General features: G+C 42.6%; 1 protein-coding gene across 6 annotated transcripts in view; it reads left to right on the forward strand.

Annotated features, from left to right (window-relative positions):
* The window catches only part of NHSL1 (NHS like 1), a 175,577-nt gene that overhangs the window by 105,588 nt on the left and 44,008 nt on the right, over positions 1-25,981 (forward strand). For all 6 annotated transcript variants that reach the window (XM_063390268.1, XM_063390269.1, XM_063390270.1 and 3 more), the window contains exon 2: positions 19,240-19,392. In XM_063390268.1, the coding sequence (XP_063246338.1) occupies positions 19,240-19,392 (153 nt within the window). The remainder of the gene's footprint in view (positions 1-19,239; positions 19,393-25,981) is intronic.

Below are 25,981 nucleotides of genomic sequence, written 5' to 3' on the forward strand. Positions count from 1 at the left end.
CGATGAGGAGGAGGAGGAACTCATCCCGCTGTATTCCAGCAAAATGGGCAACGCTCACACCAAGCTGCCTGGGCGCCTCAAGAAAAAGTTTCTGAGCAAAGACGACAACTCCTTTTGGCCGAGTAAGATCAGTTTCTGTTCCTTAGCTGTTTTGGTCATTTAGTATTGCGTTGTCATGATTGGGGAAATAAATACATAAACCAAACATAAACAAGGAAAATACTCTTACTTCTTTTTTAGAGAATGAAGGCATTGGGAACAATTTTCTTACAAAAATGATGCATTTCCCCTTCAGCACAGTGCATGTAAATATTGTATCTGATGGGGCTGCTAAGTTGATACAGGATGGTACTGTTTTGTGCATGTGATATGTCTGTGTTTGAGAGGTCTTGAGCACTCGCTTTCAGTTCAATAATGCTCCTTTTCAGCAAAATGATTGTTTTAGATGAGTGGAGCTGTTGACGTAGCACTCTAATTGAAAGCCATAGGAACAATCGGTGGATGAAAAGGCCAGGAAAAATAAGAAAAAGGTCCAACAGACTCAAAAGGTGCTTAATGCAGTTGATGAGTACTTATTTTAAAAAAACAGTCTGCTTTTGAATAACCTTTGATCTAAGGTTATTTTCCTTCTGAACGTGAGAAGAAAGGATTCCTGAATAGTGATGACTCTCCTTTTTAATCTGAATAGTTTCAAGTTTCACTGGTAAATACAGATGGGAAATAAGGAGAAGAGAGGACAGACAATGGTAATGTTCAGCTGTTTTGTTTTTAGCCTTAATGCTTGCCTTCCCTTCTTTTCTGGCCACCTAAGCAAAGGCACCCAGCTGTTTGTGGAATGGTTGCTCAGAAAAGTCTGTTTAAGGGTGATGGGGGAGAAATTTCAAAAGACAAAGAAAGGTTTTCCTGCAAAAGTCAGCTGTCTGGCTATCTTGTGCCAGATCTTTTGGGGGAAAAAAAAAAAAGGTACATGAGTATATTTACAACTGTATTGATTTTTCTTTTCCTCATTAGTCCCACACTGACTAGCTGACAATAGCTCATTATTACCAGGAACTGAAAAATCCCCATCTTGCTACATGATGCTAGCATTGATTAGCAAAAACACCTGTATTTTGTTTTCTGAATTACCATATTCTCCATTCATTACTAAGCAAGCTTCATTTGATGTCCCTTCCTGTAGGAGGAGTGTGATTTACTACATGATTGTTTCAGGCCTTTTTCAAAAGGAAGTAATTTTTTATACTGAATGGAAAGAAAAATCCACATCTTCTGCTGAATTTCTGTGTTTTTGATCACAGGGAGAATTCTGGTTCATTCAGAGGGAAATGAAAATTCTTCCTTTAACTATAAAGAAAAAAATTCTTCCTTTAAAACTATATAGTCACTGTCTGACCTAGGGAAGCCCTGAAGAGGTTAGGGACTAGGAAGCAGCTTCCAGGGATGCTCTTAGGGAGGAGGATATGGCCCTTCTTGTTCCAGGCAGCCTGGGGAGTGAGTGTGTATATGTATTTTGGGATTTGTCTCTGGATGACAGATTAGTTCATTTGCTGGTTCTTGTAGTGCCCTCGGAGGTGTTGTTCAGAGCGTTGTGAGCAACTGCTCTGTTTGAATCTGCTTCTCCTGAGTGTGAAAATAGGATTGAGGAGCATGGGTAAGGTACTCAGAAATCTCTGCCCCATCAGTGCAGCCTGCCTCCTTTTTCTCTTTGTGCTGTCCATAGGGAAAACATTCCCTTCTCTCTAAAATGCACCTGAATTGAAATTACAAAACTTTTCAGAAAAAGATAATTGAAAATTGTGCGTGTGTGTGTAATTTTGTTGATTCATAGTGCAACACTTATATAAGCGATTGAATTCCTTCACTTGTGATCTAACAAAGCTATTTAATGCAATTTTTGGTCCTTAGCAAAGGACTTTCACATGTTTCAGACCAAGTTTATTGCCGTATTCCTTATGTTGAGTTTTGCTAATATCTGGTATGACCCCATACATTTTATTTGTTCTTTCTGAATTCCAAATCATCGGAGTTCCAATGAATTTTTTTCACTGAAACAGTGAATGACAAAAATCAGTCACCCTTGCTTTCTGACCTGAGTTTTCCCAGGAGAACATCCAGTGCTTCAGTCGTGGTGTGCCACCACGGTACAAGTGTGTGCATGTGGGACATCGGCCCTGCCTCACTGGCTCCTCTCTTACTCGTTCCCGGTCCATAGAAACAAAAGAATAGCAGAGTAATTAAGCCATCAGTTAAAAGTGTTATGGGTGGAACAGGTACTATTTCTCTTTGACACAGGGAGACTCTGTCACTTTAAACTCTGTTAATGTTTATTTTAAGGAACAAAAGTGTTTAAGAGTGGAAGTGCTTTCTGGGACCAGGTCAAGTGATAACTGCAGAGCACAGCAGGGGATTATTGGCTGGGCTTTATCTCTGTTGATAAAGGCCTCCCTTTGGGGTACTTATCCAGCATCATGAGAACTGCACTTGGAGAGGTTTCACAGTGCTGATACACTCCACAGAAAATGCTCCCAGTAGTGTTGGGGTTGTTTGAAAACATAATACAGTCAAATTATTTGAACTTCCTCATGGGCTGGGAGGGCAGCCTCATTGAGATCTCAGTAGTTTACAGCAGCAGTCCTTGTGCTGCTGCTACCAAATAATCAATAATCAAAGTACTTGTGGTGTGATGTAGCAGCCATAATAATCAGGTTACCATTTTAGGGTTTTTTTAAGCTGTAGCAATTATTCTGATAAAACTGTTAAATTAGTCATATTGTGAAGTGAAAGTTCTGCATCACCAGCTCAGCCTTGTTCCAGCATCTGTGATGCTGTTCTTCTGCTGTTCTTTGCTGCCAGATTGAGTGCAAATAGACAGCATAGGATTAAACTCAGCCGGAGTGCAGCAGTACATCCTTTATAAGCCTGTCTGCCTGCCAGAAAAGCAGTATTACAGTGGTGTCAGGGTGAACACACCAACACGTGCTCATTCACAATTACAGACAAACTCCAGTGGAGCTGAGTGTTTGATAACTGGTTTTCCTGCAGCAAAGTTAAACTGAGATACTCCACTGACCAGGTTTGGCAGAAATGTCAGGGGCTTGGTTTACTTTGGTTTAAATGCCTGCTGAATTGAAACATGAGGCAGTGAGACAGTGCTGGCAGTGACTGCTGCTGGGGGAGGCTGTCACCTCCTCCTGGTTAGAGCATCACCTGCCTCTTGTAGTTCCCATTGCCACTTGATATTTTATCAAATTTGCAAAGTGAAAAGGTGTGATATGCTCTTGCTGGCTTTTTGTGATGATAAAGTTTTGATAAGGATTTTGGGAGTTTCTTCTTTCTTTTATAGATGCAGGAGCAAGCCAGTGGCAGTATCAGATTACTTTTGATGCTTGCTAAACAGTAGCTTCTGTTATTGGGATTTTTTCTCAGTGTTTTGTTGCCTGTTAGCTCATGAAAGAATGCTCTCTTCTTCTTTATTCATATCTGTAAAGCTGGGACCTGTCTGTGTAATTTGTGTTTTGTGAAAAACATAACATTTGAAATACTAGCTAAATCTATTTATAAATTAATAGGATGTTGTGAACCAAGTTGGGTATTTTATTATCCACTGCTTGCTATGGCTTTTTTCCAGGTTTCTCTTCCAATAGCTGTGAGATTTAAATTTCCCAATATGAAGATGTTATACTAAAAAAAAGATGCCAGAATCCTTGCAAACTGGGAGGATTCATTCTTTGCTTTCTCATTTAGCAGTGTGAAACAAAAGCTGAATTGCTTTCCATCTCTGCAAATTCTGGGCCGTGTGGAGCACTGAGCAAGCCTTTGTGGCCTTTGGTGCTCTAAGTGACACAAGGACTCAGTCTGTGTGGTGAATGGCTGGGACAGCTACTTACAGAGCCTCCTGCAAGTGACTGGCTACTCTCATTCCCAGTTTTATCTGCTGTGTCCAGCTTATACCATAACAGCTGACATATTGGATTGCACCAGATAAAGCCATGAATTGGTTTGTTTTGAGAAGAAAAAGTAAATTGGATATAATTTTTATTGCATGACTAAAAATGGGAATTCCCCTCTCCCTCCCCCCTTTACTCTATGTGTTCTTAATGTCTTGGCTTATGGCTGAGGTTTTTGGAGGTTTTGTTCATTTGGCTAAAACAAGCCATGGTAATGTTGCAAAGATGGGAACTTCTCCATTTGGACAAAATTACTTCAGGTCTTGGATAAATAACAGCTCTTCTGGTGTGTGTTTCTGTATGTGCATTTCTTATTTTGCTGTGCATTCTCTGCATGTTCCATAGGAAGCAAGCCTCCCTGCCTGTCCTTTTCTGGATGGACCATGGAGGTCCAGTGCTTCGTCTCCTATGCCTTTTTATGCATTAAATGCAAGAACCATGTGGATGAGGGGAGGGATGAAGAAGAACTTGGAATATGATGGGTCAAAAGATACTAATGTGGGGTTGTAAAACACTTAAGTGTTTTGACACTGACATGAATATGAAGGTCTTCCTGAGTTTTCTTGCTGAAAGAAAACACTTAGCTAGCCTGAGTGCTCACTGTTAGGTGTGAACCGGAGCTTGCTGTTGTAAGGAGGTGCCGGTGGTGGACGTTTCATTCCTGTGTTGCTTGATTTTCAAGATTTTTAAATCTCTGCTTGGACAGTTTTTAGAAGATAATTGAAGTTTTTAGAAGCTGCTTTTTTTGCCCATCCACAGCCACACACTCCATCCCATGGGCTGTGATACTTAAAAGGTGATCGTTCTCTGAAATACATCACTTCTCCACTCTCAGTTACTTGTGCAGACATCTCAGAGGTAAAGCAAACTTGCTCTTTGCTGGCATTGGAGCTGGTAGCATATAAATCTGGTTCATTCATACCTTGTAGTGTTAATAAAAAAAGACATGTTTAAAATAATCCCAAATGCCAAAAGGCTTAGTGACATTTAAGCATAAGTGATGCTGTCAGTCCATCTGCAAACAAAAGCGGTACGTCTTAATTTGTCTAATTACACTCTAACATGCAGGCCAGCTGCTGCTGTGAACAAAAGCAGTTGATCACACCATTTTATTAATTGCATATTAATTGCCACATTCATGTTAACCATATGGGAGACAGTGGAGTAGAGTGAAGGCTACTTAATGATGGAAAAGAGAAAAGAACCAGCAGAGTGGTGTCTGCAGAGGACTAATCTTAGAATGATAGGATGCCTGGAGCTTGTTGATGTGATCTCATTTTTACAATAAATCTGGGATTTTTTTCACCCGTCTCAATTACTGTATTTAAACGTGAGAGGGATTTGAGTGGAAAGGATTGTATCTTCCATGGTGACTGCATATTTGTGAAAATACTACTGTGCAAGTTGGTATTGAATTTGTTTGGTAATTTGCAGAAGGCAGCCCTGCTGGCACGTGGCCATCTGCCTGTGTCTGCCTGCTGTGCCAATGGATACACCTGTGCTGCCTGGAATCACTTCTCATAGGAGCAAGGCTGGAAGATCCAAGAGGAGCACAAAACTTGCTGGGTTTTGTATTCAGTACAATTTCACTCCAAGTATGTAGTCTTTTTAGATAATGGTAATAAGTCTTGAAGAGAACTGGATCTCTTAGAGTGAAAAATAGGAACCCTGACATAGGTGGATTAACTGGTGTAAAATACCTACACCAAAAAAACAAACTGTGGTGGCCTGGCCCACTGCATTTATCTGGCATCAGATTACCTACTAGGATATTTAATGATATTTAATTTATCTTCTTGAAAGTGAGACTTGAGAAAAATACCCTCAACTTCCATTTTTTTCTCTTACTTTTTGCTGTGTGGAGGCAGCAGCCACTCTCAGCAGATGCACAGCAGTTCTGTTGGGCAGCAGGTGCAGGCTGGAGTAGAATGAAGTGATTTCTGTCCTGTCACCCCCAGACTGACATTATCACGGTCTGTAGAGCATCTCCTTCAGCAGGGCTGTGGGGTGGCTGTCTCCTGCCTCCGAGCAGCATGGTCCTGCAGGCGGTAGGGGCAAATTATATGATATGTGCAAAGAAAGCTTACTGGACTGAGACCTAAGGAAGTCCTCAAGAACTACCTTGAGTTTATTTTCTCTGCCTTCCCCTTCATTCCTCTTTAGAAAGGAGAGCAAAGACCCATGTTACAATTTGTAAGCCAAAAGGGCAGCAGGTTTGGTAGGAGGAAGGCCCGAGGGCAGCTCTTTGCTTTCTTAGGAAAGAAGTAATGAGTTAATGGCAGATCAAATAGAAATATGTCTAGTGTGAAAGGAAGTGCAGGAGTGGGCCTGAAATCTACAGTGATTTAGAGAACTCAGATTTGTCAGTCAATTAAATATTTTTGCTTGGCTTTTCTAAAATGAATATTTCAGTGTTAAAAGCTTAATCCCAAACTCGTTGCAAATAGATGGCATTTTGCTTGCATTTCCTATATCTCTCAGAAGAGCTGGGACTGAGAGAAAGTGGCTGGTTAAAAAGAAAGGGAGAGGGTCAGAGCTTTTGTTTTAATTACCATATTTTTCCAAAAAACTCCCTAAAAAGTGCTTTTCAAACTGTATTGGAAGGCACAAAAGGAGACACAAAGAGTCGCACAGTTAAGAAATTGCTAATAAGCAGTTGAGAGGTAGATTGGATCTGATCTGTTCTAAGAACATGCAGTGCAAACCAAACAATAATGGTGATATCCTTATGCCTAAGCAGAAATTGGGGCAGAGGGGTTGTTGTGGGATTTTTTTAATAAGAAAAATGCTTTAGGTGGCTCATCGCAGTTATGTCTCAATTGGTGCTGTAATACATGGCAGTGTGGTGTCTGGATTATAGAGATAAAGCATGATTGGAAAGGCACAGCTTGAATTTTGGATTGCAAGCAGTGTCTGCCATGACAGCAGTTACAGAAATGGCGCCTGACATGTGAGCTGACCAGTTTTGACTTGGAGTCATTGGAAGAGAATAAATGTGAAACCCCACGATGCCACCTCTCCAGCCCCAGCATAAGGGTACTTAATCAGCCTCCCCCTGTCTTCTCTACTCGGGCAGGCAGGGGCCTGACAATTACTAATTTAAAGGCACAATTCCCCAATGCACTGCTTGTGGCTGTTAGGCTGCAGCTGCTGGCATTTGCTTGGAAACTGTATCTCAGTGTACTGGGGACTGACTAGATCACCAGTGAGGCCTGACCAGCTGAGCATGAACTGGTGTTGCTGGAGAAGATACAAAAAACTTGAGAATGCTGTGGTTGAAAGACAAGTTATCTGTCTGTGATGGCTTTTCCATGGCAATGCTCAGCTAGCCACTCTGTGCAGGGTCAGTGGCCACGTGCTGCTCATCCCAAAGGTCTCATCCCCTGTCTGACTGGATTTGAACCACAATGACTATGGGGCAACTTTTCCTCCTCTGGTTTAGTGCTGTTGTTTGTTCTTTGTCCTTTATGTGTTTTGACAAGGAATTTAAGAACAGTGACATTCCCCACACAAGCGTTGCAGAGCACATTTGTCGTTGCCCAAAGGCATCAACAGAAATTAAACCTTTATAAAACCTTTTTTGTGCTGTTTTATGGTGTGTTCCTGGAAGGGCTAATTAAACTGTGAGCCGGGTAGCATCTCCAAAGCAGGTTTGTCACACCTCCTGACTGAATGATCCCTCATAGCTGTTCTCAGTGTCTTCTAACCAGCCTGGCCCTCCTTTTGTTTGTCAGACATTTGCCACAATGCTATGGCTAGACCAGGAACGGTGAGCTGTTGTTTGGGGGAGCAAGCAGGTCCCCAAGCAGATGCTGATGGCAATGTTAGGGTAAATAATTAATAACATCAAAGGAAAAGACAGTGCTTTATGTGTAGTAGCTGAAGGTGAGCAGGTTTCTTCCTGGGTGATGCTAACCTGTTCCTGATAGGTTTAATTAATCCAAAGAGAAGAAAGATGTTAATTACCCTGATTTAAAAAGCAACATTTGCAAAGCCTTTTAAGAAGGCAGTGTTTTAATTTATTTGTTCCTGGAGCCAGGTGTGTGTTCTGTACAGAACATTAGATGTTGTGGATGTGTCAGGTATGTTCTTTGAAGCAGCTATGGCTGAAAAACAAAGATGTAAATTGAGTTTTGATGTGCATCAGCTTAGACAATTCCTTGCATGATGGCAAAGCAGGAATCCTGTTAGATCATGCCTGTGTCTAACTGAGGTGGATTGGGATTGAAGTTTTTAATGCTGCATCAAAGCATCCTAAATGGGTGCCAGAGTCAAGAGTACTTGTGTCATTATCCATCGGGAAAAAGGAAGAGCCTTTTCATGCACATTGCATACCAATTTTGGGAAGATACTGCTGTGGTTTTATTGACTGATTTTCTGAAGGTTTATTCACATTGGCCATGATGTCCTACCTCCTTTAAATGGAATTAACTGGAATCTTTTGCTCCAGGGGTCAGCCCTGCCCTGGAGCTGGTGTAAAATTTCACACCTGATTCTTCCAGACTTGTAATACCATGCTTCTTCTCTTTTCTGACTAACTAATAATGAAAAATACTCTCCTCTTTCAATTCCATAATAGTACATATGTCAGTAATTAACAGTCTTCTGAACCAATCTGTACACCAAGGTTGAATTTGGAATGTTGTGCAGCGTGTTAAAATACAGCTGCTGGGATACACAGTAGTTTTATCAATTGTCTTGGGGTGGCAGGGTTGTTTGCTTAGTAGTAGTTAACTACTGATATTTCTTTGCCGTGTTCTTACTGTTGTCTTAACAGCTACTGGAAAGTTTCAGGAATGAAACTTACTCAGCTTATTTTCTGTGGGGGGAAAACCCATGGTATTTCTACACAGAAAATTATTTTTAGGGTCTGTGTAGTTGTCTCTCTATTTATTTGTGTGTTGTCTCCAGTTAAGTGTTGGAAATCTGATGTGCAGCGTCCCTTCTGTTAGTGGGATGATACATTCAGAAGCTCCTCCAAAAATAAATTGGTAGTTTTAGTTGAAGTACTGATCTGAATTGTGGACGCATGCTTGCATTTCAGTTGTCTTTAAGTGAGATTTCACCACTGGGAGCAAGTTACTCTGAAGACATGATGTCAGATTACACTGCCTGTGGTCTGTTCAGACCTGGAGTGGCAGTGGTGGTGCTATAGCTGCCCACTTTCAAAGGTTTTCAGATAGAAATAAGGAAAGTACTCAGAGAAATAATTTTAAAACCAGCCTCAACTGTCTCAAGTTTTATATTTACAGTTCTTCTACTTCAGCTCTCCTAACAAAATGCAAATTTTTCTGCAGTTTATGTTTTGTGTTTAATGGGAAACCAAAGATACCAAAAGAGTCACTTTTGCAATTAAAAATGGTATCTTTCATTTAAAATAGTGTATGTTAAACCCCTTTCTAAGTTACAGCTTTTCTGTTTGGTTGGTTTTATGAAGCACACAAGGATTGACACAGAAAAGAATAACTAGTTCTTCTAAACCAAGAAAAAATGTAGCTCTCTGCAGTGGGCATCCTGAAGGAAATGCAAGGGATCTACTCTTTCTTCTGTCTGGCAGGAAATGGAAGCAGAAATTGAAGACTGAAAGCAGGAAGGGGGAGAATCTGCATTTTTAAATATTTTATATTTAAATCTGCATTTTGATGAAGAAGATTATGATTCCTGTTGTTTGCCTATTGCCTACACATACTCATTTATAGAAACCATTGCCACAATACTAAAATGCACAATAGACAATGTGCCCAGTAGTGCTTTCTGGAGATTCTTGGTGGCAAGGCATCTTTATCACTTTAGCATCACTTAAACTGTTAGCCATTTTGCTGGCTACCCAGAGAAACAGAGCTCTTATTCAGTAGTTAGTGCTGATCCACCATGGCATGTTGTGAGGTCTGGGTCTCTAGATTGTGTATGATCAATAACAGATCTCTGAAACTTTTAATCAAACCAGTGCTAATAAAATTGTTGCTTGGTATTTGCATTATAAATTTGGAAAGTTCAACCAATTAACAGTATTAGTCCTTCTATTTGGTTTTATTGAGGACTTCCGATAAGAAGATGCTGACCACACAAATACAATCTTATAAATAGTTTTCAAAATCTGTTGGTGTTTGATCATGTCTGAGATCCATATGCCCATGGCCAGCCAAAGACATTCTCTGGAGATCCTGTGGTACATATGTTGGTGCAGTTTTTTCTCTATAGGTTGCTGAATCCTGCAGTAATGTAATTATTAGGTCGCTGTTACAGGAATTTGAGGCCTTACTTTAGTTTGGAGACTTTTATTTTAGGGCAGATTGTGTCCTTAATTGGAACACACCAAGGTTTTTGGATTTTGTCAAAAATCTTAGGGCTTTAGGAGCAATAGCAAACGTCCATTTATTATTTGTGAGCCTGTGCTTTTGCTCATCATTTTAGTATTGTATTGTGCAGATAACATTTTTCAGGTAAAGCTTTTGAAAGTTTCTAATAAACAAAACTTTTTTTCAAGTTGCTGTGGAAGACAGTAAGTGGGTACTTGATTTTGACATGAGCAGTTGTATGATTCTGTGCAGGTTGGTATTTTCCAGGGAGCTTAACTTTTTCATTTATAGGCTGTAAAAGTTCTTAGGAAACTAAAGAATGTACTTGCCTAATTTTAAGAGAGTGTGCCTCCAAGCTTAAATGAGACCCACCCAGAATTTATTGCGAGTCAGCAGAAAGACAAAAAACCCGAAGAATTTGTAACCCCTTATAGAGGATAATCCTTATATAAATAACAGTAGGCCAGAGAGCAGTGTTGGGGAGGGGGGCCAAGATAGGCTACAAAAATTCTATGACCTTTAAATAAGCGAAATGAGTGGGGAGCATGTCCCCTTCAGGACAGCCATAAGGAGAATGCAGACTGAGATTAGTTGAAGATGTCTGTTGGATGTTAGTGTGGATGCCCAAGGGCACAGCTGTCAAAGATGGAATTACAGGGAGATTGTTTGGAACAGAAGTTTAGAAAGGGAATTTTTGCAGTCTGGTTTTGTTGGTTTTGCTCCTCATCCTACAGGATGATTCTAATGAGAAGACTTGCAAACCTGTCTGCTTTGGTATTTTTTCCATCTTTAATTCAGAAGAGAAGGATTGTCTCTTTTGTGTATTATTAGGGGAAGTAATAGTCAAGATTTTGTAGACCAATTTACTTGGCCCAGCCAGGTTTAAACAGTTCTTTAGGATAAGCCATAGCACAGAAGCATTCAGGTGGATTTGGAATTTAAATTGAGAATATTTCCTGGTGACATCCTAAAAGGGTATTATTCCCTAGGGAATGAGCTTATCTGGGAGCTGGAGTTGCCTTAACTGGGGTTCAGAAATGGCCAGAGGAAAAAGGATTGTGCCCTGTAATTCAAAATAAAACAAAATTACACATTCACAAAACGTTTTCTGTTCTCTTGACTGCCATTACTGTGTGGGGAGATGCTCTAACCAAAAGAAACTGCTGCTTTGTCTGCCCTGCCCAAATGCTGCCTTTTCTCTCTGCCGATGTGTTTGCATGATAGAGGATCCTGTGGAAAGATGTTTTGAATTGTTAAAGGAATGAATTAGCTTTATTGTGCTGTGACCTAAATAGGATCATCAGATCAATCAGTCTGCTGCTTTTCTGTCCTCTCTGGCTTAGGTTGTGTTGCTTCTCCTTCTCATCTTGCTCCCTCTTCGCTCTGCCCCCGCCGGGCAGCCCCTTTCCCAGAGCCTGCAGCCATAATCCTTTATGATCTTGGATAAAGGAGGGCACAGCCGGGTACCCTCTTTCCAAGCATACCTGCCCTGTAATAGCCTGCACAGGCTCAGCGCTGACTCCCCTGCCCCTGCACTGGGGCGTGGGTCCTTCTTGGCTTGTGGTGTCTTTAGGATAAAATGCATTTTCTTCTTTGTTCCCTCTCCCCTGTGCATCCTCCTCCTCCTCTTCCTCCTGATCGCAGGTTTAATGAATTGTAATTTCTCAGTAGCCAGGGCAGTATCGCCCGTCAGCAGGGCTGGGGTTGCCTTGAAAGAGGCCATTGTGAGCGGGGGAGCTGCAGACTGGAGGGCAGCTGAATGCGGTGCCGCCTGGGACGGCCTTTGTGGAGGGAGCACTTTTGTTCTCCTCAAAGATGCCGGGAGAGGGCCAGCCGGGATGGGATCTCAGGGAGGGAGAAACCCGTTCTGACCATAAATCATTGACTCCTGTGCTCTGCAAGGAGTCCCTTTAGGCACCAGCAAATGGTTGACAGCATGGGTAAAGGTGGCCAGAACAGGCACAGAGCTTGGGCGTGAGTTTTGAAAATACTTGAGGTGTTTGGCCTTCCTGATGTTTCTTCATGATGGAAGTCTCACCTACAAGTAAAAGTGGAGTTTTCAAAGCTGGGTGGTCTTGCTCTGAGGCAGGCAGAAGCCTTGTGACCAGCAGGAAGAGGTTTAATGGCCCTCCTCAGTTTCAGTCTTGCCCTGCAGATGCCTGGGTGCTCTGTGCAGCCTGGGCAGGGATGTGTGGGGGTCACTTCCAGAGCTGCACCCCTCTGGACACCACAGCTGCTCAGAGTGGGTGGGTGGGGGTGGCAGGGAGCAATCCCGAGCATGTCCTACACAGACACATTCCTGCAGACGTGCTGGAAACAACTGCCCTTCTACAGCTTCTTCCCTGTGAGCTGCTGTAGGATGGCACAGTGCAGACTTATTTAGAGCAACTCAGTGACGTGTCAGTAAAAGCAAAGGCATCGATTTAATTGTTTTGAGTACATCTGCTTGCCAGCATTTCCACTTTCCCTTTTGTGCATTGAACAGAGATTCACTGGAAGAGCTCTCACAATGCAGTTAGTTCCCAGCTCAGTTGGGCAGTTTTTCATTCCTCTTAAAATGTCATAAATGCTACGCAGTTGTTTAATGGAGGATCTTTTCCATTGTCCAGATAAAGTTGCTAAGGCCTGCAGCTTGAAGTTTAAGTTTTGAGATGATGGTACATTTTAGTAGTTTGATGCATCGTTCCCTTAATGAACTTGATAAATGGTGTGCTGGGCTTACCTCTCCTTCATGAAAATGAAGTAATAACATTTGTTTTCATTTGTGGGAGCTGCACTGTGGGAAAGCACTGCTTTAGCCATTTTTCTGTTTTATTTGTTGGGGTTTTTTTTAACTTAAATATTTCCTGGATTTTGTACTGCATATATACATGGGCTGGTGATTAGGAAGAGGACGCTGATTCTCACTGCTTCCAGTGTCCCTGTGGACAGCTGCCCCTGGGGCTGCTGCCGGGCAGCTGCTCTGGCTGTGTTTAGGAATGACCCAAGAATGTCACTTTTCAACATTTGCCTTTTTATAAAGCTTCAGCTTTTTGCGTGGATTTTGTGCATTGGTGCTAAGGTTCAGGGCCCTGAGTTGTGAATGGGGGCTAGACACAAGAGCCCTTCTCCCCCAGGGGCTGGCTGGAAATATTTCCATGGAAGCTGAATATTTCCAGATTGTTTCACAGGCGCCGATGTTTTATGCTGCTGTGAATGTGGAGGGGTGGCTGTCCCAGATGGCTGTCGTGGAGCAGGTCAGCTGGAAAGCCCCTCTAAAGAGGGGATAGAGCAGGGAGGGGAGTGAAGGAATGGCTACAGCATTTCAGGCATGCCATATGCGAGCAGCCACTCTTCTTTACTTGTCTTCTACTTATATGTGGCCTCCACTACAAAATTGGAATCAGTTTAACCACTCAGGGATTAAAAACTATTATAGTTGAACTAAAAAAAGGGTTTTGCTAATGATTTCATTACACAGTTGTGGTTTTGAGGATGCTGTTTGACACTGCAACTTGCACCTCTGTTTCTTTGCCCCAGTCCCTGACATTTTAGGAAGAAGATTCTTTTGAGCCAAACTTTGCAACCAATTCCATCCAGCATTGAAGTGAAAATTAGCATTTACTGAACGTCTTCTCCATGTTTTCTGTATTCCTTGTGATATTTCTGATTCCTCTCTATTTCTGTGATCCTTGAATGGCAGCAAGTGTGATCCCTGCTTCTAAGGATGTGGTAACTCAGGTGGTAGGTTAATATTAACTTGTCTAAGGTGGAGTAGCAAGTGTGTCACAGAGCAAGGTCTGCCCAGTCTGCTACTTGTCTCTGAGTCATTTGCATGTAAAGAACTGATACCACAGTGTGCACACCTACTGTTCATGCTGGGTTTATCTAGCTTTAACAAGCTTTTAAATTTTATTCTATCAAGTTAATTTTAGGCAGGGTGTTTTTTGTTCTTGTTGTTTGGTGGGGGTATTTGTGGCTTTGTCTGCTGAATTGGCAGTGTTTGAGGCTGAAGTCCTTTATCTGTTTGTGTAGTGGCTACAACATAAATTTTCTCAAACTGCCCCATCTTTTCCTTCTGGTCTCAGTATAGGGAGGCTAAATGCAGAGGAGCGCAGACATTTCATGCTTTTAAGTTCTCAGAGAATTGCTGTTAGATTAGTTTCAAGAGACAGGAAAAGCGTTTACAAAAAGCTGGGTTGAGACAACATGATGAATTTTTTGGAATTCAGTGGGTTTGTCTCAGGTGGGGAAGAGGTTTTGTTTGTTGTTGGACTAGTGCAGACACTCAGAGGTGCAGATAGGAGAAGCCAGACGGTGTTTCCTTTGGGGTAGTCCCTCTTAGGAGCCATTTTTGATGTTTGACCTCTTTAACAGCATGACCTGGGGGTAGGTGGAAGCAAGGTCGGGGGGGGGATGAAAGGCAGACATCAATTTAGGTATTGTTTGTTGCTGGGTTTGAATGTCTGCCTCGGTGCTGAGATGAAGGGTATAGGACAGTGGTCAAGTGCTTGTTCTTAGGCAGGAGAAATGCTCCAGGGTAGGTTGAGGATCCAATAACAAAAAGCCCACTGCACTTGGCTCCCATTGTAGCCCGAGGTGAAATGAAAAGGATTCCAAGCCGCCCAAAGTACCCAGGATCATGTTGATTCACAGTGGCTTGACCATGAAAAGGTAACAGAAGTCTTGCTTCCCAGAGCTTGCAAGGTTCTTTTGAGATTCATAAAGACCTTTGGAAGAGGCTATCTCACTTCCAGCAGCCCAGACTCCATAATTTTATAGCTTGAAACTCTCTCCCTGTGCTCCCCTTCCTACATGCTAAGAAAAAGACACATGTAGGACCAGGCACTTCCTAAAAAAGATAGACACCACACTAGAAAAGAAGTAACCATCTCCTTGGTTTGCTTTCAGATGGCAATGTCACTGGAGTTAGAAATGGAATCAGTCTAAACTCACTTCCAGTGTGTGTCCAGCAATCATGCATTTTATGGTTTGTGGATGTATAGGTAATGGCAAATATCTCACAGGGGTATTACTGTGTATTTAACTCAAAACCAGCACTAAATAGTTACCTTGTTATCAGAGTTTGATGCCAGAGTCATTTTTTTTGTGTAAGGTACTTGATAGCAAGCAATGCAAAAAGCAGAGGTGCCTTCCTTGCCATTGCTGCCATGGCACCATGGTCTTCTGTCCCTTTGGCACAGCTGAGCCAGTCAAAATGCCTCTTGGACCAGCAGCTGATGGAGAGACCTGCTGCTCATGGTAGTTTTGATGTCAGGCCCACGTTGCAATTGCAAAGTCTCTGGATTTGGAAAATACTGATAAAATGTTGATGATACTGTGTTCAGACAACGATGAACAGATTTAGTTTACAGTCTGTTCTTCACAGTGCTGAGTCTCAACTGTTCGGTGAAACTTAGAGGTTCCTTTGGAGCATCTGCTTTTTTTACGTGCTGTGCTCCAGAGGCTGGATCCTGCTGCAGCTTTGGGGTCAGCCTGAGCCCCCTGCTGCTGGCATTTTTCTTTTTCCTGAGGAAAAAAATCCTTTTCATTGTTAACCCGAGGGGGTTTCCTAAGCTTGCTTTGTTGAGGGAGGGCTTGCTTCTTGAGCCTGAACATTGTGCGAAGGGCATGCCCTGCTGAGCACATTCATTTGGTGCTTAGAATTTTCTCTTTAACTTCTGCAAAATTGCAGTTTATTCCTAGGAAGGATGGACCTCTGGACAGATAATTTTTTTTTAAGACATGAGGATATCATGTGCATCTCAAAAAGCTGGGCCATTTCATCTCCGTGCACAAGTTGCGTTTGATGAATAACAGAATCTCTATTAGCAAGAAATAACTCGATTTTGTTTTCCATGTATCTGGTCTGAGATGACACTAATAAGAATAAATTAGGAGCGTAACTGAATAAAATATGTAAAATTAGAGTGCTGATGTCTCAGGCAGTGGCAGTGACTACGGGGGGAGCAGTGGGACTGGAAGGGGAGGCAGTGCAGAGCCGAGACTGCGTCTTGCAGCCAGCTAAGGTGCAGCTCTGGATCCTTAATAAAGTGGGAGCAAGAGGGTGAAAAGACAAAAAAGGGGTGGTGGGGGGAAATGGGGGAAGGATGGGAGCGGTGGGAAAGCGGAGCATCCTGATTAGCACGAAAATGCAAGACTCATTTGCAACTGGAAGGAGGCCGGGGCTGCCCGCCCCCCACGGCGGCGGCGGCGGCACCGGGGAGGTGCGGCGGGAGGGGGCGGGGGCAGGGAAGGTGCCGGGATCTCCTGCTGCTCCGCCGCACAGCCGGCTGCAGACATGGGGAGGACAGCAAGCACCTGCCGGCTCGGGACTTTCTGGAGCAGCCAAACTTGCAGAGCGGAGGAAAGGAGGAGAACAAGAGCGGAGTAACTGCTGTGGACAGCACGAAAGCCTTTTTCGTCCTGCGCAAACGAGAATAACAGCTGGGGCGCTCTTTTCTCCTGTTTTGCTTGTTGGAAGTGGCTGTTTTCAACCCACAGCGTTACATACGGGGAGAAAAAATTCAGCCTAAAGAATTGTAAATTATTTCGTCTATCAGAAAGAGCTAGACATATTTAAAGTGGTTTCAGAAAAAAAACCGCAGAGGGGAGAAACGTGGAGAAGAGAAATTTGGTGTGCAGCGTGAACAGGTTCAGTCTGGCACTCACCTTTCTGGAGCTCCTCCTTTCTATGGGATTTCAATTCCAGGACCGCAGTTCAGCACCTTGAAAATGGTGGTTTTCATCAACACAAAGCTTAAATCTCTCATGAAACTTTTCAAGAGAAAGAGTAAGTATAGCTTTGTGTGGTCACTGTCCTCTCAGGAGACAGCCCAGTTCTGAAGGAAAGTGCAGGTCCCTTCGGCTTCACTTCTGCTTCCTGCAGCCTCTTTTTAAGCTTATCTCACTCTTTTAATCGTTTATCATTGTGGAGTGTGTGGAGGCAGCCTTGTGAGGGGCTTTAGGACCTCTGCTTTGGGACACTGTGGCTTTGGAAGTGCGCTGTCACGGTGATTTTGAAGGAGCCAAAGTTCTTGATGTGAAATGGGCAACTCGGTGATAAGGCAGGGTGTGCCGGTGTGTCATGGTGTCCTGATGGTTTGTCAGACGTCTGTCTCTGCTTATGCAGCTATAGGCTTGTATTGCTGAGGTATCTACATAAAGTTTGATCTTCTTTTAAGTCAGGGAGGACAGACAAATCACACTAGAGAGAGTAGTTGGCAAATGGGCACACCACTTCTCTTGACTAGTTTTGATGACCATTATTACTCTGATGAGCAGTAAACCTTAATTTTGGTGTGGCAGGACTGCAGCCAGACAGTGGGCTTGGCGGCGGGTGTGTCCCTCCTCCTCTTCTTCCTCCAGCTTTACCCACTCCCCATCCGCTGGTTCAGCCAGGGAATGGCGTGGGTGCCTTTCATTGCCTTTAGGTGTCACATTTTCTCTTAGGTGGGGGTGATTGATGAAGTAACCAGGTAGGTGATGACTTCTCCGTTTTTTGTGGTTTAGGTTTGACCGCTGGTTAGCAAGAACAGGAAGTGTTGGGCACAAGTTGAACAGGTATCAGCCTTGTTGTAACCAGTATGTCTTGGGAGAGGGGATGAGATGCAGGACCAAGATACAGACATGAGAACGCCACTGAAAGTCTTTAAAAACTTTTTGCAAGGTCTGAAACTAATCTAAAATACATGAGGGGAGGCAGATAAGAACCTCCCCCTCTACCTCAAGTCCTGTTAGGAAGGAACAGTCTTTGAGCATTTGGCTGTAGCTGTGTTTTGAAGCGAGAGGCATAGCTTATTTTCCTTACGAGTACCAGTTGTTTCCATCTGAAATGATCCCAGCAGATCCCAGCACAGTAGTGCTAAGGAAAGGGTAATTTTTCAGATGACAAGAGACTGTTGCATCCTTTTTGGTTCTCAGTTTTACATACCTCCTTTGCTACCGCAAGGGCATCAGGCAAACCACAAAGTGATGCCACAGGCAGTGCAGCAAAGGGAAGGTGACTGAAGCTGACAGTGAGGCTGGGGGCCATGGAGCTGTGGCAGCAGGGCAGGTGCTTGGAAGGCAGCACATCTGTAGTGGCTTTTAATGCTTTGGAGAGCTAAAAAGCAAGGATGTGCAGAATGCTGGCTGAAGGCCAGAGGGTGCCTGGGGGATCATAAAATATGACCCCAAACTGTCCTTTTGCTGTTTACAGCAGGGTGGAGGAATAAGACTGTTCAACTGTAGAAGTTTTTATTGGTGATAAACTTGAAACAAAAGGCAGTGGCTGTCTCTTGGGAAGCATAAATGATAAACAAGTCTTGGTAATATGTGCTTTGGCTGTTTCATTGCTAGACTGTCTGTAGGAAACTTTGAACTTGAACAAGGTCTGTGTTTTATTTTCACATTTGTATTGACTGCAAAGAAGTGGCCAGAGATAGCCCTCTTCAGTGCTGTTGTGCTCTGAGCAGTATTTGTCCATGGAGTTGCTTTTGTTTATATCTGCTTTCCACTCAGGACAAAGGGAAGTAGCTAATTTACTTGCTTCATTGGAATCTTGCTTCTGGTGTGAGGAGGCAGGAGGTCGGACAAGGTTGTTTCCCAATACAAATGAACCTGTTGTCATGTCTCATGAAGGCTGTCATATTCCCAGGGGCACCTTTGAGCCAAGCTATTCTGCACTGCACAGCACCTGCCATGATCAGGCAATGGAAAACTGATTACTGTGGGAAGAGTGGGAGCTAAAAGGAGGGGGAGAAAAGAGTTGCAAGTTTAGAGTAAATAAAGCAACAAGCATAAAAATGGGAAGAGCAAAATGTGTTTCCTATAGAACATAATGTTAGAGCAGAAATGAAAGGATTTTTTAACTGTCATGGAATTTGGGTTCTAAGGAGTATTTTGATGGGTCTGCAGTGGCAAATAATGCTTCTTTCATTTTTAGATGAGGTGTGGCAAACTTACACATGGGATTTCGTGATAGAGCTGTCTGCCTTGACATCTAATTTTCTTATTATTGTGTCTCTCTGCAGCTGTTTCCAACCTAGATGAGGAGAGTAGATGGACTGTGCACTACACTGCTCCATGGCACCAGCAGGAAAATGTCTTCCTACCCTCCTCAAGACCACCTTGTGTGGAGGACCTGCACAGACAAGCCAAGCTGAACCTCAAATCAGTGCTGAGAGGTAAGACTGCGACTGACAGAGACACGTCCTAAAACGACAGTACTTTTTGCCAGTCTTTGCAAACATACCCAAATTGCAGGCTTTGTGTCGGAGTCTAGAACATCCCTCTGGCCACCCAGGAGGGTTTGGAGACCGGACATGGGGGTCTGGGATCTGTACAGGGGGGTCAGTTAGACCCACACAGGTCCCAGGAGGACACTGACTCTGATTCCTGTCCATGGGAGTGAACACTCACATGCAGGAAGAATCACAAATCCTAAGAATTTGAAATAAGTAGTGGATGGTTTATTGTAGAATATAAATATAGAAATTAGGATTCTTAGCATATGGGGCTGAAGAGACAAGATGGAGGAATTGGGGAGTGGCCCCTGTCTTCCTTGTTCTTGTTCTCGTCCCCCATCTTGTGCTGAGTTGGGTTTTAGAGATTGGTTTAGAGTAGAACTGACATGTTAGTATAGGTAATAGGTATTGGTAAAATTTTGTAAATAAAAAATACGTCTCGGACAGTGGTTGGGTCAGGGGTACTGTACATGAGGTGCGGGGCTCTCTGATCTGCCCAGTCCGCCGCGTGTCCTGCTCTGCGGAGATGCCTTGCAGAGCTGAGAAAGAACTAAGATAAGGTACCCTGCCAGGGAAGTGCCTGGCAGAGTTGAAAAAGGACTGAGATAATGAAGAATAAACAACCTTGGAAATGTGCATCGGCGGACTCAGTTTGTCGTCTCTACCTCTGGTGTGTAACACTTAGGGCAAAGAGAAGACTGAAAACCTTATTACCCCTGGGAACAGCAACCCAGGGGAAACTCCCAGGGAACAGCAACCTTGGGGGAACCCTTATTACCTTGGGGAACACCAACCCCAAGGAGAATCTCAGGGAAACTACAACCCTGAGAGCTTTGGAAGAAGTTTACTTGTTTTTCTGTACCACATGTCGAACATTAATGTGATTTTCCCACTCCGTTGAAGGTACAGGGGAAAATTACTTTGCTATGAAGAGACAAGTAAATGTGTTATCTGACGGAGCACTCTGAAATACAAAAGTGTCTCTTGGCCATTTCTGTTTAGCCTTTAGAATGTTTCCAAGGTACCTTCAATTTCAGTAAGTCCTGAGTTAGTCCATTTGTGGAGTAAAAAACGCATCAGAGGTGTTTCATTTGGTGATTTCTTCTGTTGTTGTACAGTGTCATTTCCAGGGTTGTGGCTGCTTGTGAGAAGCTGAAAAAGGTGCTTGGGGCAGAAAAGGGAAATGGGGAACAGAGCACTCACAAGGACTTTTCCAGTAATGAAAGTACTTTATATTGCAGAAGTGTTCAGCATATTTTTAAGGCTCAGTTTTTACCCGTTGTACCTTCACTGGGGCTGTACCTCTGCAGTCTGTTGTGGGAGGCATTATGTTGTGTCAGTGCAGCTATGAGAACAAAGACATGCAGCCAGCAAGGAGGCCTGCAGAATGTCTGTCCCTGGGCCAGACATGAAGTTTAAAATAACAGTATAATGTTCGTGTTCTGGAAACGGTTAACCCAGATTTTTCTTTACACTGGCTGTTTAACAAAGGGGGTTACCCTGCAAAGAGCCAACTTGTTCAAGTCCCTTTTTGTTTCAGCAGGAACTGCAGGTACTTGATACCTTGTGAAGTTAACCTGATTTAAAAGATTATTGTATTTTTTATTTGATTAACATGACATTTCTGCTTTTTAGACTTGAAGAAAGCTTGATTTTGTATGTCTGATTAGAGAAGTGTTTGACCACTATATTTTAGTTCTCTTGCCATTTCCCCAGTTAATTGATTTTCACTGTCTCTTACTAGGTGCTTTTTGTTATCGTTTAATAGGGAAGTCTTGACAGCTAGTGTTATTGTCTCCTGCATGGCTCAGCAGATAGCCTGTGTGCCCTCTATACTTACTACTAGATTAATACATTTGTGCAGTTCCTTACCCTTGAAACCCTTCATTTATTGTTCTCTTGCAGGTGCACTTACCAGTCCTTTGAAAAATAAAAATATTTGCCTGCTTTAGATTAAAAAGAATATTGATTTTTATTAGCTTTTTGTGAACATTAACCACTCATTCTAATATCTTTTCCTGTTTTTTGTTTTGGACTGTTATTAAAAAAAAACCACCTTCACAGACTGAAATGCACTGATTTTCTTGAGTTTCATCAGAAATGTATCTACTGCAGTTTCCTGTTCTATTTAAGCAAATTTATATCTAATTATTTCCGTGAAACCAAGTAATACATGCTGCTTCCCCCTCTTACACACCTGAAGTTGTTTTGGTCTGGTGGGATTTTTCTGTGGAGGTGCAGCTCATTATAAAAAAGAAGCTATTCATTACTACTACGGTTTGGTAGTTAGTAATTTGTGTTAAATCAACTGGCTTGTGTACATGATGTAGGACTGCTTGGTAGTGAAGTGAGTTTCAGTTTCATGCTTTCGGGGTAGTAATTGAGAGGAGAAACTGTGATGATACCTTTGCCAGACCTCATACTGCTGATTTAGTGAACACAACTCTGTTATCTATTTATTTACTTACTTGGTTAACCTCAAGCTCTTTCCTTAGGCCACCTTTTTTTTTTTTTTCTCCCCTAAGTGCAGTTTTGAAATATCTCCTTGCTGTTGCCTGGAACTGTCCTGAGAAGCTGCAGCATGAGTAGCAGTAAGAGAGGCACTGACTAAAGTATTACCAGTTTTACTGTGCTACTGCTTCAACCACAGTGTGAAATCAGGGAGGCAGTGGTGCTTCTGATCATTAGAGATTTGAGTTAAAAGTTCTGTATCCAGAGCAGAGTTTCATTAGGTGTGAAAACACTGTCAGAATTGTAATATAATTTTGACAACTGCTGAACTGCTTTTCTACCTTCAGTTTCTTTAGAAAAGACAAAGTTTTCTAAAGCTTCTTAATAGGTAGAAAGGAATTATGTGACCCTAACACAGAAGAGCTTGAGGTAGGCTTATGAGAAGCACCATTGGGCTAGCATGGGGACTTCAGTTCTGCATGTCTTGGCCTCGTGATAAACCTTGCAGTTTGCCATCTTTTTGGTGTTTCAGATTCCTTGGCTGAGGTAAACCATGGAGCAGTAGGGCAGCTGTATGTGACCTGACGTGCTGTATGGGTTGTGGGGAAAGAATGACACTGGATGACAAAATGCACTGTATTCTGTGCAGAAAGTGGGATGAAGCACTTTGGTCTCCAAAAAATGGCTACAACGAAGGGAAACTGGAAGGAAATAGAACTAAAGCAAATACAATTTTTGTTTTATGCTAAGTCAGAAATGAAGCAGCAGACTTATACAGCAGTGGAGAAATATGAGGGCAAAGATATTTAAATGCCCCCCATAAGTTTTTGGGGCTAGGAAATAATTTAATGTTTTTCAGAATAGGTCAGACAATCACTGCTCAAAAATCATTTTTGTATATTTAGTCCTATCTTTAGAGGAGGTTGGGAAGGATGAAAGAACCTCTGGTGGTCCCCTTGAACCTGATAGTAAGGCCTTAAGGACTAAGTTAGCAGCTGTTGTTCAGACCATCAAAAGATATATTTGAAAGTTTTCCAGTCTTATTCTTGTTCACATTATGAGAGCTGATGTTGTTGGTACATAGAAGCTACAGCAGCTTGATTGAAGACTATTGTTTCTACACACCTGGCTCCCCTGTGAATGGAAAAGGAAGAATAAAACTTAGGTAACAAATAGTACCACATGTAGACCACATTTAAGCCACCTGTCTAAGTATCAAATTTATAAAATCTTTCAAAATGATTCAAGCAAAGTATTTCTGTTAAGGTATTTTCGCCCATCTAATTGTAACCAGATGGAATCCTGGCTAGCTTTTAAGACAGTCAGTGCAAGGGCAAACTGTTTGTTCTGCTACAATTTTTAACAGCAAATTCTTTACAGTATGGGTCTAATAAAAAAAAAAACCTAGTGAAATAAATAAGAAGCCATCTGTTATTTAGAATAAACTTTTAAGTACCATTTAAGCAAAAACCAGTGTTTCTACTTAAATTGGTCTGAGAATAAAAAGTTAAGAGATATTAAAATAAATAGTATCTAACATGTCTTGAGAGAAATAAGTACACCATATGCTGATCTATACTTTTTCAGGAAGCAGTGTTGTGTTTGGAGGAGAAAAAGATCTTCATTAATTTTTGTGCAGTTGATTATTTTACTTTGTATATTATATGTTGGCATCTCCCCTGCTTATCAACACTATGGAAATGGATGCAGTATGTGATAGTAGATGTTGCATAGGGGGCGGTATTTTAGGGTTTTACCTATGAACTAGGCTTTTATCCTTTTGAAATTAAGGGGGAATGCTGTGCTTTTTCTTTATGAGCTACTTTCAAGTATAAATGGTGAGATCTTCAAATGTGTTCATAACTGAGGTAAAGCTATTTATCCTTTAGGCATGCAGGTGCTCTGCTGCCCTCTGAAGTTTTAAAAAGCAGTATTGTCCAGTAATCAGAATTAGAAAATGAAGCACCTGGAAAGTCTGTGATACATAGTCTGTCTCTTCTTGAGAACTGAAGTTGCTTTATGTAACCTGTATTAAAATTTAAAGTTGTTATTGACTAAAACCAGTGGCTTGATACATTAACCCAGGCTGTTTTACCTCATTTTAAATGAAGCGTCTCAGTGGCTTAAAATGATGGCTAAGGAAGAAGAGTAACTTCAGCTGCACTTCACAGTCATGGTAGCATTGCAATTTGATTTGAATGTTTAGAAAGTAACGCAGTTCTTGGGTTGTGGTGATAGATACAGTATTTCTTCTTAGTGTTTTGTTTGCATTGGATAAAGCAGGTCCTCGTTTTCTTTGGGGAAAGAGCCAGGGCCTCAGAGTGCGTGCTGAAGCAGATGGAGTGACACGGGCTGTGCAGGGTGCATGTTTTCTTACCCTCAAGGCCCAGCTGCTCTGGCTGGCCATTCCTGAAGGCCTGTCCTATGTGGCCACTTCCTAATGTTTTCATGGTCACGTCATGAAAGGTGTTTCCCAAAATACAGATGTTCAGGTAAGAACAAAACAGTATTCACCACTGAGGAGTCTTGACATGGCTCTGTGCTTTGTGTCACTGTTGTGTCCTAGGAAGTCATGAAAACAGGAGATGAAGACAACAGATGGGAGGGAAGAGCTGAGGCTCTGCATGGGACCAGGATCCTCAAATCCTATTCCCTTGCTGTGTGCTGAGCTCCAAGGCTGAAGAACAACCAGACTTGGCTAGTCTCATGTTGCTAATGTCTGCTGAGTGTCTGGACTAGCACTGAGAGTCTGGTCTGGGCAGCAGCAGAGCTGTGAGTTTGATGTTGTTCAGAGTGGCATTGTTTCTTAAGGCAGGCTGTCGTGTGTGCCGAAGGGCCCAGTGCCACATACTGCCGTGTTTCCTACTGTGTTCTTGGTCCGTAAGGCCAAGAGGCTCAGTGGGTGTTTGACCAGAGTCAAGGGGTAGCAGTGTAAAACAGCTCCCATCCCTGACGAGCACTGACAGATCTGGCTCGTTGCATGGCCCTATTTGAGGAACTGGTACCTGAGGAAGTCTCTGAAGCACAGTGGTTTTCTGCTGGGAGCACAGATGGAACAGCTGTAGTACATAGCAGTGGCACAAATATTCGGCAGTAAAAGTAAATTGAGACTAATCCTCACTTTGTGAAGTGTGTTATACTCTAAAATTGACAAGCAGTAAGGCATGAAGCATGAAGATGGGGAGGAGACACAGCACTGTTTTAAGTGTTGCTTTGCTCAGCTGCTTGGGATGTGTGGTAAGTGTGCCTGTTTACCTTCTGGGCAGGTTTGCAACATTAACAGTGAAATAAAGGGGGGCAGGCAACAGAAGACAACTAGTTAAGACATAGATAAAAGACACTATAGGTGGAGGTCCAGTGTTCTAAAAGGAAAGCCTGAAGTTTACTGTGGAATGCATTGGCCTCTGACAATCTTGCAAGCTATGATGAAGTGAAGGAAGAGAAAAAAGAATTCTTACCATGCACCTGAACTTTTAGTTTCTACTTTTTTTTGAACTATTCTAAGTTCTCCCTCAAATGTGGATATATGTCAGTTGCAGTGATGGGAACCAGAGCAGGGCACGTATAGTTGAATTTCCAAGGGGCATTTGTCTTCCAGTTCCTGCAGTTAGCAATGTAGAGCACTTTTGATAAAAAAAAAAAAAAGCGGGAGAGTGCAATTTCCAATGTTGTGTATGGTCATTTTTTTCGTGAGATGGGAGATGACAAGCATAAAGGGCAGGGATGGAATAACTATATTAGTGTTAAAGGTCAAACACAGCCAGACTGAAATGATACCAGGTTGTTAGGAGATACCCAGCTCCTGAGGAGTGTTGTGGACACTGTCTGCACTGTTGAAGTTGCAGATGCAGGGCAATGTCTTGTCACATGCTGCTGGTCACTGTCCAGAGTGGTTGTCCTTTCCAGCAGATAACAAGGTGTTGGATATGTTGGAAGGCGTTGCTGTAAATAGTGGGAGCAGTCCACAGCTGACTTTCATACCCCTTTTCAGTGTTTAACTGCTGAAACTTCTGCACAATTGCCTGTACTTTGTGCCCTCCCCCCAGGGTAATTGTGTTGATTCAAGCTAGGACGTAAT

The sequence above is a fragment of the Prinia subflava genome, chromosome 2, assembly GCF_021018805.1.
Source record: "Prinia subflava isolate CZ2003 ecotype Zambia chromosome 2, Cam_Psub_1.2, whole genome shotgun sequence".
NCBI lineage: Eukaryota > Metazoa > Chordata > Aves > Passeriformes > Cisticolidae > Prinia > Prinia subflava.